The 14,750-nt window shown below is 41.2% G+C and overlaps 1 protein-coding gene across 3 annotated transcripts in view; it reads right to left on the bottom strand.

Annotated features, from left to right (window-relative positions):
- The window catches only part of AMFR (autocrine motility factor receptor), a 38,979-nt gene extending 24,246 nt beyond the window's left edge, over positions 1 to 14,733 (bottom strand). Inside the window, exons 1-3 of one of the 3 annotated variants that reach the window (XM_023726889.1) lie at positions 14,438 to 14,733; positions 4,809 to 4,901; positions 875 to 1,039 (exon numbers count right to left, since the gene is read on the bottom strand). In XM_023726889.1, coding sequence (XP_023582657.1) covers positions 875 to 1,039; positions 4,809 to 4,901; positions 14,438 to 14,677 — 498 coding nt within the window. In that variant the 5' untranslated portion in view covers positions 14,678 to 14,733. Of the gene's footprint in view, positions 1 to 874; positions 1,040 to 4,808; positions 4,902 to 12,727; positions 14,040 to 14,437 lie in introns of those variants that run through there. The other 2 variants (XM_004371572.2, XM_023726890.1) reach the window with 2 other exon arrangements.
- Between the last annotated feature and the right edge of the window lie 17 nt (positions 14,734 to 14,750).

Genomic DNA, 14,750 nt, shown 5'->3' with positions numbered 1-14,750 from the left:
TGAAATGCAATTAGGGTACAGATTTTCTACTAATGCAATATTATGTTAAGTAATAGCTTGGAAAGGAAGGCCTGGAGCTGTGAATCCTAAGGAAGTAGGTATAGATAACAAACCAGTTTCGGAGGTTAAAAGCTTGTGTTGGTGAGGAAGGACAGGGGTTGAACTGTGAAAGAGCTTAAGGCTTTGAGAGTGAGATTAACTCACACAGAGGTTCAAGGACACTGGGTAAAGAAAGGGGCAAACAAGTCCTGGAGTCAGTTTAACCACGGGACAGCCTTGTAGGTGCACATTGCCCCTGAATCCATGAGATTAGATCAGGAGCACTAATGAGTGAGTGAGGGTTCATATGCACGGTTCTGATCTGAAGCTGAGAGGCAGATCTTATACCCAGGCAGAAAAGGATTCTGCTTCTCCAGGGACCAAGGAAGCTGACAGAAACAATTCAGTCCTGGCCTAGGGGTGGAAATAGCATAAACCAGTCAGAAAGCATCAAGGTAAGAGAGGGAAAAATATTCTACAGAGATCAGTTTTTATACAATGTATGTATATGTAGATTTCTTTGCACTGAATGATACAGTCTGTGTAGATGAGCTGACCCCACATGGGCAGTAACATAATACCCTATAGGGTGAGGGAGGAAATCTCCTGAGGAGACACTGATCCTAAATCCAAGCTGCTGCAGAAAGCTCCTCCAGAAACAGACAACACGTACCTGAACCAGGAGCCTTCCCCTTGAGCGCTACCCCTGTTATGGCTCATTCCTACTACAGATTCAAACCTGGGAAACGTGTGACTATGAGTCGGAATCAACTGGATGGCAACAGGTTTGGTTCTTTTTTTTTTAACCAAGCAAAGAGCTGGGCTAAAAACTCACATATTCAAATCGGTCCTTGCAGAGTTGAACCATCAGATGCAGAAATACAAGCCCAGCAAACCAAAGGCACCACATGACCACCTCTTCCACTGTCTGGACGTTCAGCACACCAAAAATGAAAATGAACTTGTAGAAAATAAAATTCCAAAACTTGTCTTTGAGGTGCTGAAAAGAAAAAAATTTATAAAGGTGAGTACCATCACACTTAACCGAGTTCAGAGAAGCCGGTTTCTATGGAGAAACTATTCTGTACTTAGCTTTCTAATAATTTTCTACAAGAAAACAGAAGGCAAAGAAAAAAGGGGGCACTCTGAAGGTGAATAGAGATGAAACCAAAAAAACCAAACTCATGAATAGAGGTGAGGCACCAGAGAATCATTTGTAGACTTTGGACTGTCACACTGGATCAGTCACGGAATTACTGTCATTTTTTTTTTTTTTAAGCCACTAAAAAGGGTAGTGAACCCTATGGAGCACAGTTCTACTCTGACACACAGTGGGTCGCCATGCATTGGAGTCAATTAACAGCAACTGGCTACATTTTTCACTTTAAAAAATCTGAAGCAAAAAAGGTAAAATGATAACATTCGATCAAGAGTGACGGTGGGGTTTCATTATACTATTTGCTGTATCTTGGATGGCTGAATCATTTTACAGTAAAAATATTTTAAAGTAAAAAAAAAAAAAGAGTAGTGATATTAGTTCAGTTCCCTTATGTATTAAGAAATAAAAATACCTTAGATTTTCAATGTACAATAGAAAAGAATGGCAAGGGCTACAAGTATCATTTTTAACACTTCTGCTCTAATCCAGATTAGACTCTTCCTTTTTCGTTTTTTAAAAAACATTCTTCAGATTAAAAAATAACACACGCTCATTTGCCAGTCCAAATAAAGTATAAAAAAGTACAAAAAAATTAAAATAAAATGCCTTACCATTTTTATGCATTTTTTTTGGTCTCTTCCCATGTACAAAATACCTTAATTTTCGTACACTGCTTTCTTTCACTTATCATATTGTGAGAACCTTACCAATGCTGAATAGACCACTGTAATGACTACAGTTGAATAATGAGGCTGTTTTTTCCACCACTCAGGAAACATTGTAATGAATGTCTTTGTACCTATGCGTTTCTATTTCTTTAGCATTACTGAATCAAAGGTTACATTTTTTACGATTTTCCACACATACTGTCCATCAGCTTTCCAAAGCAGCTGTGTAAGTGTATGCTTAGCAGTGTATACGTGTACCCCTCCTATACTCTTCCCTACACTGAGGATGTCCAGTTTTAAAAATCTTTACAATCCCGAAAAAAAAAGGGCAATACAAGGGGTCTAGCCCCACCTAATTAAATATACTATCAAGTCATCTATGGGGTTGGGTGGGAAGTGGGTGAAAAGGATAGCGATAGAAGCACAACTTTTGAGTCTACTTTTTAATAGCATTTTGAACCATGTAATATTTTACAAATTCAAAAGTAAAAATAAAACAGAAAAAAGCAAACCTTGGAATTGAATACAAACAGAAATAAGTCAACCTAAATATATATCAAACTGAAAACATGACTTCTTAAAGATAAGCGTTATTTCAAGAACTTTTGCACACTGTACTCTGACTGTACACTCTTTGTAGTTAAAAGACCAAAACAGAAACTAGAAAGAAAATCGAAAGCATCCCCTAGCTCTGTCCACCAAAACGGCCTTACAATAATAGTATATGTCTCATAGGATTGTTGGGGAGATTAATATATATAAAGTGCTTAGACAAGTGTCTGGTACATAGTAGGCATTAAGTGCTTAAAAAAATAACAATGTTTTTGTTCTAAACTCCACTTAACCTTTTAATATTCCATTTTAGGATTCCATGTCTTTGCCTCAGTGTTATTCTACTTCTTGAACTTCAAGCACCCAGAGCAAAGACTACGTCAACTCTGTAGAGCTCCAACCGAAAATGGTGCTTAATAAATGCTACTGGATGGCATCAATCATAACATAAGTCAACACGGAACAGCATGAAAAGACGTGATGTACCCTGAAAATACTGAAAGTAGAGTTGGGTAACAAATATGCCAGATATGATTACCTCTAGATATTCTAAAAATATCTGAAATACTCCAAGGTTATGTCTTCTGTAAATTTCAACCAGGTAGCTAACATTTTAGGGAAAAGCAAGTAATATATAATAAGGCCCACTGGTGCTAGGTCAGTCCACTAGCAATTAGATGGCCTGGCTGGTCTGAACAGTTTCTGGCTCACAAATCAAAAATTTTACTTGAAGAAAAAAGAAAAGTATCAAAAGGAGCTTTGTACCCTATATAAAGACTATGTTCTACTGGACTCTTCTGAGAGACCATTAGTGTTGATATTTTCAAGAAAGTGCTGAACACTTCCTAATGAAAAATCTCTGGGAAAATAAGAGAGTCCTGCTCAGGCGGCACTCAAGGGCTCAACCATGCAGTAACTACATTTCATCTCTAATTTAGGACTTGGATTAAAAAGGGCAGGTAAGGGAAGAGTAGAATATAGCCCTTCAAAAAGCAGTAAAGGCATTGTTGTACTTTTAATGTAGCAAGTTCCTGTGTCTTATCACTGTGACAAAATAGTGTAAACTACAATATTTTGGGGCTTTTTTCAGTTCTTGTTTTGAAGGTCAGTTCTAAATCCTTATTTTAAAACGCACCATTCTCCACTAAAATCCTTGGGGAACTGCACATCTGTAGAACAGGCTTGTAACATAATTCTTTATTGAATGTATCCCTTGCCCATTGTCACAGATTAAGTTGTGTCCCCCAAAAAACGTGTGTATCAATTTGGCTGGGCCTCGATTCCCAGAATTGTGTGGTTGGCCTCCATGTTGTGATTGTAATTTTATGTTAAAGAGGATTAGGGTGGGATTCTAACACCACCCTTACCCAGGTCACATCCCTGATCCAATGTAAAGGGAGTCTCCCTGGGGTGTGGCCTGCACCACCTTTTACCTCTCAAGAGATAAGAGGAAAGGGAAGCAAGCAGAGAGTTGGGGATCTCATACCATCAAGAAAGCAGTGCCGGAGCAGAGCACGTCCTTTGGACCGGGGTCCCTGCGCAGAGAGGCTCCTAGTCCAGGGGAACACTGAAGAGAAGAAGGCCGACAGAGGGAAAAAGCCTTCCCCTGGGGCTGACGCCCTGAATTTGGACTTTTAGCCTACTTTACTGTGAGGAAATAAACTTCTCTTCATTAAAACCATCCACTTGTAGTATTTCTGTTACAGCAACACTAGATGACTAAGACATCCGTGTATATATATATTCTGAGAGTCGTGTTCCAAGGGCAATCTCACCTGAAACAAGAACAAGCCACCTAATTTTTTCCTTGTAAGCCAATGAATCTTAATTTACTTTTCTGAAGGAAAAAAAAAAAAAATCACTCAATTTCTTTTGGAAAAGAACTCATATTCTAAACAGGGATATTTATTTATGATCACTCAAACTAGAACAAATCTATGCTTCTTTGAAAAAACTACATTCATAAAACTCATGGGAAAAAAGTTATAAAGAACAATACCGGGACAACCGGCTACACTGAATATACACTGTGGATTACGAGGACGAAAGTATCATATAAATGCTAAACTTCCTGATTCTGATAGATATGCTAAATTTATGTAGACAATGACCTTGTTCTTAGGAAATACACACTGACGTATTTGGAGGTAAAAGGGTATGATGTCTACAACTTAAATGGATCAGAAAAAACATGCATAACTAAATAAAAAGCAAAGTTAAGCAAATGGGACAAAACGTTAACAACTGATGAATCTGGTTAAGGGAGCTTTGAAAACTCTTTGTAGTATTCATGCAACTTTTCTGTAAGTTTAAAATTATACCAAATAAAGTGGGGGGAAAATTCTGGTCACAAGAATCAATCCTCCCTATGTCACCTGTGCTTGACTTACCTGCCTCTCGCTCACTCGAAGAGGACCAAACACAATACACTGGATTAGCTTAGCCACCAGCATCAAAACACAGCAAGCAGTATTTACCAGGACCTGCACACAAACCAAAAAGAAGTTTATTTTTTCCTGCTGAGAAATAAAAGCAGCTCTAGAAATTTTATTTTAGATTCTGCCATCGTTTGGAATGACTGAGCTTTTCCAATGCTCTACCAGTGCAAAATAAGTAACATTTGAAGGGGCACACTTTTATGGAGTGGGGGCAGAGATGAGGAGCAGGGAGGAGAGGCACCAGCCTTCCAGTCAGTTCACAGTTCCCTGTCCCAATATGTACACTCCAGCAGGTCACCTTCCCTTTCATTTTTAAATATATGTAGAGACAACTCATCACTGCCTCCCAGGTACAACATTTCCTACATTAAGATTTTGACAGCCTTGAAGAAAACTGTTCTAGAAATTGAATTTGCTCTGAACAGTAAAATCCAGCACCAAATATTCCACCCTGTCAAACAAATAGAAGGTGGGAGAGAGGAAGTTGGTGGTCAGAAAGAAATTATAAAACCATGAAGAACTGAGAACTAAAAATGTGTATATATGTATGTATTTTTTAAATGTGCTACAATGGAACAATCTGCCAACCAAAAGACAGCTGTTTTCCATGCTTGGCAGTGGCCTTAACATCAAGGTTCTGGGGGCAAATCTGGAAACCAGGAAGAAGAAAATTGGCAGGAGGGGCTGAGAATTGAAAGGTAACCGTGGACACCGATACAAAACGAAGGCCTTCTTCAACAGTCGGTGGGAAAATTTTAAGTCATGGACATCCTTACACCTAAATAACAAATCTAATGCTTACAAAATGGAAAAGCAGGCTGACCGTGACCAAGAGGCCAGTGTGGTATATCACGTTATTGATGTTGAATGATGTGTAAAACTCTGAGTGATCCCAAAAAGCCAAAAGGACCTTGATAAAAAGCATCTTTATCATGACTTTCACTGAAAGCAAATGAAAATGAACACCAGTTCAACACAAAGGCTGCTTCAATCTTTGATTTGCTAAGTTTACAGGAAAGCAGTCATTCTTCCCTCTACTTTTAAAAGAAGCAAATGATTTAAAAAAAAAAAAAGTGACAGAAGAGAAAGCAAACTCCAGTATCCTAAGTCCTAAGATATCTTCAGGTTCCTCTTAGTACCTTACACTATCCACCCCTTTGCTGAAACACATAATGGCAGCTCTGCTTCATTACAAAAAGATTAAACTATGTTTCGCTCTATTCTACCCAGTGGAGCGAAGAAGGGTGTGATATATTTTTAAAGGACCGAAACAAAAATAGTTCTGCAAAAACAAAAGAAAACTATTCAGATACCTAAGTCCTTCAAATAATCAGGGGGGAAAAAAAAACTAATTATCCAAAATACCCCATATCTCTAATTCGTGAATTCCTGTGGAGCAGCCCTATTCGAAACATAGCTTGGAAAACTAATTTTTAGGGAGAAGAATAAGATGTTAAAAAAGGCTCATCTTCATTGTGCTCTAAACCAGTCAATCGGAACCTAGGCCATGTTAACTAACAGTAATGTCATAAGACAAAACCACAACCACAATCTCTCATGTCACATCCCCCAGCCAAACAGGATTTCAGAAGTCAGCCAAGCATCCTCCAGTCTAATCGCAACAATCTTTTTAAAAGAATCCTTTCTGTAGGCATATGAAGTCAAGAGTTAAATGCAGAGTGAAAACAACCAAAGACTCAAGGGAGCAATCAGTCCAAAGGGCCAACGAGTCCAAAGAAACAATGGACAATATGAACCACAGCCTACACGACCCTGAGACCAGAAGTACTAGATGGTGCCTGGCTACCACTACCAACTGCTCTTATTGTGATCACAACAGAGGGTCCTGGACAGAGTGGGAGAAAATTGTAAAACAAAAAATCAAATTCACCAAAAAAAAAAAAAAAAAAAGGTCAGACTTATTGGTCTGACAGAGACTTGAGGAACCTCCGAGGCTATAGCCCTAAAATACCCTTCTGGCCTGGAACTGAAGCCATTCCCAGAGACCACCTCCCAGCCAAATAAGAGACAAGCACATAAAATAAACAATAACACCCAAGAGAAACCAATTATATGAGATCAAAAGGGCAGTATCTGTCCAAAAGCAAAGATGAGAAGGCAGGAAGGGGAAGAAAATCAGGAGGAAAGAAAATGGGGAATCCAGGGCAGAAATGAGGAGAGTACTGACACATTGAGGGAACTGTGACCAATGTCTTGGGGCATTCTGTGTACAAATTGTTGAATGGGAAACTATTTTGTCCTGTAAACCTCTGCCTAAAGCACAATAAAGTATTAAAAAATAATAACACTTCAACAATAACTAATAACTACTCTATCTGGAGCTCTCGTAGTGCAGTGGTTAAGAGCTTGGCTGCTAACCAGAAGGTCGAGGTCTGAATTCACCAGCCGCTACTTGGAAACCCTATGGGGCAGTTCTACTCTATCCTATAGGGTCGTTATCAGTCAAAATCAACTCAGTGGCAATGAGTCTGGTTTTTTGTTTGGTATTCTATTTATACAAAAATGCCTTAATTTAAAAAATACTGTGTCCTTCTAATAGGCATATAACTTCTCAACTTCAAAATTGACAGAGGTTTGACAAACTGCAAACACGGTAAGAAGCATAACTGTACCATTCCTCATGGAAAGCAAATTCCAAATCAGATGCTTCTAAGTCTGTAAGGAAATATTCTTACAGAATCAGCACTTAAGCCCAGATTTAAATCCCCAGAACCATGCGACAAACCTTCTCACCTCCAATAATCACGAGGCTCGCTTCCGCAAGTCTAATCTGAACCGATACCTTATACGTTCAGGCAACAGTAAAAGTACTAACTTAATTTATCTACTAGTTAGCCAGTTAATTCTTCCTTGCAGGCAGAGTCCAAACTTAGATCTAAGTATAAGGAGCTTCACTGGAGGGAAATGGTAAACACTTAAATGTCTGTCAGTGAGATTAGTTCAACAAACTGTAAAACATTCATTCAGTGGAATACCACAAAGCCAGTAAAACTAACTCAGCAGTTCTATATTTACTAGCATTATATAGAAGCTTCGAGATAGTTTATCCCCTTAGAAAAGCAAATGTAGAAATGTGATTACTATGCTAGCCTCTGTATAAAAAAGAACGAATATGTATACAAACAAGCTTGTATAATATCAACTGTCAAGGACATGGTCAATTTGGGTATTTCTTAATCTCCTACTTAAAAGCAGTACTAACTACGAGAAAACTGGTTAACGGCCACATCTGGGGAAGGCAGGCAGATACTGGGGAGAGAGAGATTTACCTTTTACTATATATCATTTCTGTACTTTTTAACTTTTGTACCATGAAAATTTATTATCTAACTTTTAAATTAAATTTTTAAAAGTTTCGAATCCACTAGACTTATCTGACCAGTTCGGAAGTTCCACATTTATTTTTCTCACTATGTGACAGGACATTGATGAGTAACAAACCAAAACTGGGTAGACTAAGTCAAAAGTTACAACACATAGTACTTCTACTATATTAAAGTATTTCAAAGGAGCCCTGGCGGCGCAATGGTTAAGCACTTGGCTGCTAACTGAAAGGTTGGTGGTTTGAATCCCCCGGCGGCTGGAATCCACCAGTGGCTCCATGGGAGAAGGCTCTGATCTGCTCCCGTAAAGATTACAGCCTAGAAAACCCTATGGGGCAGTTCTATTGTGGCTTATGGGGTGACTATGAGTCGAAATCAACTTGACAGCACCTAACAACAACAAAGTACTTTAGAAAAGTTTCTCATACTTACAGCACTCTTAAAAAAAAAAAAAAAATTCAATATTTTTAAAAAACCTCAACAAATGCCATTAGTTTTTATTAGTCTACACAAAACAAAAAGAAGCTTTGCTTGTTCCTAAGCAGTCTGTAACAGGTCAGATAGCAGTAATCCAAGGAACCCCTACTTAATCAAGCTTAGGTAATTCCCCTTACTCTAAGGCCCTGCAAGAAAATTTCCCTCCCAGAATTCTTCTACTGTTCCACTCAAAAACAAAAACTAAATTATAAGATTGTTTGGTCTGCTAGGAAAAGGGAAGAGAGTGCTACAAATGGATTGACCATGTTTTTCACTGTGTGATGGTATAATGGTGGAGGTATTTCTGACCCTGTAAAATGCTGGCCACCAATCAGGTATAACTTATGAGCTTGTAATGAAATGTGGTTAAACTACCAGGAACTGTTTCAAGGATATGATCAATTTGGATATTTCTTAGTCTCCTACTTAACACGAGCACTAACTACTCCCCAGCCCATCTGCAGGTCAACTTCCTTTCAGGACCATAGGTATTGTTACCTCTCAGCAAGCTCCCAGTGACAAGTATAAAATGCCAATAAAATACAAAAAATCATACTCACTCTTACTACATCAGCGATTGTGTTCCTCTTTTCAAAATATTAGGAAGTGAGATTATGTACCCAAGCGCTCAGCATACACCTACCAGGCTGGCAAATAGCAGCCTCCTTCCTCCAATGCCCCGAAGAGTTTTCCTCTAAGGTGGTTATCCAGGTTTATATCCTATTATTTGTGAGGCTAGTCTTATTTTCTTCAGCTGCCCCAACATTTCTGGAGGTAACATTTTCCTCTATCTTTGGAATACTAGACTCATAAACATGCAAGCCTAGTAAAAGTTGCTTTCAGCTCTGAAATGTTGTGATTATGGGAAAACAGCCACTAAAGCAGGGGTCAGCAACTTTTTCTGTTAAGGCTGCTGTTGTTGGGCGCCTGTCAAGTCAATTTTGACTCACAGCAACCCCATGTGACAGAGCAGAACTGCCCCATAGGGTTTCCTAAACTGTAATCTTTTACGGGAGCAGATTATCAGGTCTTTTCTCCTGTGGAGCCGCTGGAAGGTTCAAGTCACCAACCTTGCAGCTGAGCACTTAACCGTTGAGCCACCAGGGCTGCTTTGTAAAGGGCTATCAGATAGTACACATTTTAGGCTTTGCAGGCCACATGCTGTCACATACTCTTTTTTTTTTTTTTTTTTACAACCCTTTAAAAATGTAAAAACCATTCACATCTCACAGGATGTATAAAACCAGGCACAGGTCAAACCAGCCACCACAGTTTGCCAATTCCTGCTCTAAAGGGTCAGTTCACTTTTATCCTTCGCATTTTCAGGGATTTTGTTTCCCCTTAAGACTTCTATTTAAATTATATGATCTGTGTATAATTAGGTCTAAATCTTAACATTTGTTTCATATTTCTAGTTCTTCATTTTACCACGTCCTGCTGTTAACAATTTCAGAAGTTAATATGTTAAAAAAAAAAAAAAAAGGAATGAAAATGATGAGTAAGAATAAAGAGGTGTGCAAAAACACCTGAGCAATCGTAGACAATGACAGAATGGCTCAAGAGATACTTTAAAGGAAACGACAGCTTGAACAATGTGAAATGAGCCTAGAAATGAATAACGATGAAATAAAAATTGCTTAGGAATAAAATTTTAGAATGAAAGTTTGAAAAGACATGTGGAAACAGTGATCAAGTCAAATGCAGGTATTTGGTATAAGAATCCTGGAGCCTCCCTCAAACCTGTTCTCAATGTCCATGCCACAGGCCCACCTGGAGAGGCCTCCTTGGCAGGAGGTGGTTTTAGGTGACTAGAGCTCCTGGCCTCTTCCCATTCTACATAAACTCAACATAAATCCATCTTACACACTGCTTCCACAAACCGTCCCCTGAAATAATCATCTCATCATGTCAGTCTCCTCCCCACTCCCCTCCCCGCCTTTCCAGGCCCACAAAATACTGTCCACACTCCCTGGTAAAGCAGACAACCAAAAAAAACTCATACCTGTTGTCCTCGAGGTTCACATAATCTAGCCGCGGCCCTATCCCCCATCTCTTCCCTAGGTCAGTTTCTCAACATGAAACCAGTTGCCACTGTGTCAATTTCAACTGACGGTGACCACATGTGTAAGAGCAGAACTGTCTCCACAGGGTTTTCAATGCTGAGTTTTTGGAAGTAGATCACCAGGCCAACCTTTCGGTTAGCAGTCAAGAGTGTTAACCGTTTGCACTCCTCTCAGACATTAGTGTGCCTAACATCACCTTTGTTGTTGTTATTTCCCTGAAGTTGATGCCAACTCATGGAGACGCCATGTCTGCAGAGTAGAACTGCTACATCGAGTTTTCAAGGCTGTGACCTTTCAGAAGCAGATTGCCAGGCCTTACTTCCAAGGTGCCTCTGGGTGGATGTGAACCGCCAGCCTTTCGATTAGTAGGTCCAGCTCTTAAACAATTGTGCCACTAGATTCCAAGGTCCTACCCTTCTCCCTGAAATTGATCCCCTAGCCAACCCTGAGAAACTACATTTTACAAGTACCCAGGCGACACCAAATAAGGATGCCAGAGGTACACATTTTGAAAAAAAAATCTGCAGAAGGAATGCTCATCTCTTCCTTTCTCTCACGGCAGGGTCATGTCCCCTACCTCCTGTTACCCCTGGGGCTCCCTTTCACCTTCCCTACCTCCTTCCTCCTAAATCAGAAAATCCAATGGATTTTTAACTAAACAGCCCAGTTTACTGACAGCTCTTCATATATCCTGCACTGTCTTCCTCACACCATACTGAACTTCACATGCTGTTTTCTCTGCCCGGAAAAATCTTCTTGTTGAAATAACTTCCCATCTTCCAAGACTAGGTTCAAGTGTCACTTTTCATGAGTTCTTCCCTAGGCAGAATTATTCTCTCTTTCCTCTAAACTCACCATATTTTGTTTATATATCTGTTATCAGTTAGCAAATTTTGCCTTGTTATTTGTATATGAGTCACTTTGAGGTTAGGGGGGAAATGTTCACAGCTATGACCTCCAGAGTGCCCAAAATAGTACCTCTGAAAGGTTTTGAGTTGAGTTTATCTAAAACTTCCTAAGATGCTATCCAAACAAAACAAACAAACAAACAAACCCAATGCCTTGTCCAGTCGATTCCAATTCCGACTCATAGAGACCCTACAGGACAGAGTAGAACCGTCCCATAGGGTTTCTAAGGCTGTAATCGTTACAGAAGCAGACTGCCACATCCTTCTCCCGTGGAGCGGCTGGTGGGTTCGAATCGCCAACCTTCTGGTTAGCAGCCAAGTGCTTTAACCACTGTGCTACCTGGACTCCTTAAGATACCATCAGGCCTATATTATTCCAAAATTGTGCTCTACAGAAACAAGTTGTCGAGAGAGATGCCAATATGTTAAATAATAGCTAACAGGATTTGTTTTGTCTTTTTTGGCCTTAGTGGGCAGTGTTTTTTAAAAAACTGAATCTGAATGCCTTGGGCAGGGCACCAAAAAGATTCATTTCCACAAAGGACTCACCACATATTTACTCAACAATGTTATTTGTCAGGCCACCAAAGGCTTTTGAGATTGTGAACCCCTCGTGGCTGCTAAAGCAGGAACTAAATGGGTAAGGAGGAAAACTTGAGAAACCAAGATGAACATGTGAAAACCAAAGAAAAAAGGGGGAAAACGGTAAGAAGATCAACCAAGAAATGAGGGTATCATCAACAGACAGGAAGAAATGGTAAGTCTGCGTGAGGCAACACCTCTACTGAAAAAGCTGGGAAGAAAGGGAAATTTTCTTAAAAATAGTTTTCACAGAAAAATCAGCAGACTTTACATAATGTTTTATGAAGAAGTATTAACCTGGGAATTTGAACACGGGCTTTCTAAGAAGAAACTCTTAAAGGAAAAAAAAAATTAAACAATACTAGTGGTTGTTATATAAATACAACAGCAGTTCTTAAAGGCTTATTTATATCTTTGACTTAAAAAATATATCAAAGACTACATTATAATCTTAACATTTGTCAAAGACACTTTTCACATCACTTTAAATCGTTTACCTGCCAACTGCAAATGCAAAAGCAGATTTGAAATTAAACAAGAGGCATGAGTTGAGTTCTTTCTCTTCTCCCTTCTTTGGCAGCTTTACACAGCAGTAGAGGAATGGAACTTCACTCTTCATCACCTTCTCCTAACCTCTACATCAGAAGGACCAGGAGACTTCATTCCACAGCCCCCAGAGTTCATAAATCCCTTTGCTTCCTGATGAAGCACAGTGGGATTAATTATAACAAATAAGTTGTATATCATGCTATCAGCCTGAATATTAATCTCTCAGTCATTTACAGCCTACTCTCAACTCTAAAAGGAGCCCTGGTGGCACAATGGTTAAGCGCTAGGCTGCTAACCAAGAGGTTGGCAGTGTGAACCCACGCAGTGGCTCCGCGGGAGAAAGACCTGGCCATCTGCTTCCATAAAGATTACAGCCTAGAAAACTCCGTGGAGCAGTTCTACTCTGTCACATGGAATCTCTATGAGTCCAAACCAACTCCACAGCACACAACAGCTCAATCCCAAACAGGAACCTGCAGCAGAAAGAGCCAAGACCGAAAACGCAGCAGTAAATCCCCGAGTGACTAAATCTTGGCGCAACTTCTCTGATCGCTGAGTAGTTTACAGAAGAGGCATTCCAAGCCAAGGTGGAAGCAAAATTCTTTAGCCAAAATACAGTTGATCTGCCCAGCCTAAAATTATCTGTTCTAATACATGAGACAAACACGTATGCCTTGTAAATACTGCTTATCTTGCACCAGCAGACAAACTGGAAGCCTTGTTTTAACATGGATCACTAGATGGAGAAATCCGGAGTTAAAATTATGAGCAGTCTCTTGACCTCGAATGTTATGTTATTTTGCCTTCGAACATCAAAGAATACCGTCATGAAACACCAGGTAAAAGCAGCAAAACACAAAACACAGCTGTGTCATTTTTTTTTTAATAAATGGCACCCAAAAAAGACAATCAACTACCAAGTGGCAATAAAAAGTTGTGGCAGACGGCCTCTCTGCGAATAGGAATGTCCAAACACAACGAAATACCTAAAATTCTCCCATACTCAACATCTGAATTCTCCTATCCCTGGTAGCTATGAGTCCGAATCGGCTCCAAGTCAGTGGGTTTGGTTTTTTTGTTTGTTTTGCCCTCTTCTCTTCACTGGAAACCCGCTAACAACACACCCGTGCCAAATCGAGTCGGAAAACCCTTTCAACTTCTCTCCACTTAACACTCGGGGTAACTGACTCCCTGATCCTCACCTCCCCACTGAACCTGTTCCTGAGGTCTTCTAATTTCCTTCTCGAGGGTCCCTCAGATATCCCCACTCTGCCCCCACCTTTTACTTCCACTCCTTCTTCCACCGAATACCTTAACCCCTTCCCTCCCGTTCCTGTGCCGTCGCCCCTTCTCCCCGGGTCTGGCTACTTTCACCTGCGCGCGCGCGCCCACGGCTCCCTGACCCCCTTCCTCAAGCCCCCAACTTGCTCGGAGCGCCCCCTCTTCACACCCTCACCCCATCTTCTTTGCACCGCGGGCCCACCCCCCAGCACCTCAACCCTCTCCTTCTACAAGCGCAGTCCCAGTTCCCCGGCCGCTGGCCACCGGACACTGTGGTCCCGTGGAGAGGCCACGCCCCCCATGGATAATGGGTGACGGGGCGCCCCCGCCCCGCCCCCCCAATCCACCTCCGCAGGGCCCGAGGCAGCCTCGCTCACCCACACGGAGAGGCTGTCCGAAAGCAGGTACTGGGCCACGTCGCGGGTCCGGGGACTCCTGGCGTCCGCCCGGACGGGAACGGGCTGCTCCGACTCGCCGGGCCCAGGCCCAGCCTCGGGCTCGGGCTGGGTGAGGGCGCGGTAGGCGCTAACGATGGTGCCGAGCAGGGCCAGGCCGCTGAGGCCCGTGTAGGTACGGAGGCTTGGCCAGGGAAAACGCTCGAGGAAGAGCAGCGGCATGGCGGCAGCCGCGGTCTCCAGACCCCAAGCCTCCCCGCGCTGCGGCCGGGATCCTGCGGCGGCCTTGCGAACT

Source organism: Trichechus manatus, unplaced genomic scaffold, assembly GCF_000243295.1.
Source record: "Trichechus manatus latirostris isolate Lorelei unplaced genomic scaffold, TriManLat1.0 scaffold00014, whole genome shotgun sequence".
In the NCBI taxonomy this organism is placed as follows: Eukaryota; Metazoa; Chordata; class Mammalia; order Sirenia; family Trichechidae; genus Trichechus; species Trichechus manatus.
The sequence above is the reverse complement of the archived record's forward strand: the minus strand, read 5'-3'. Positions and strand labels throughout refer to the sequence as shown.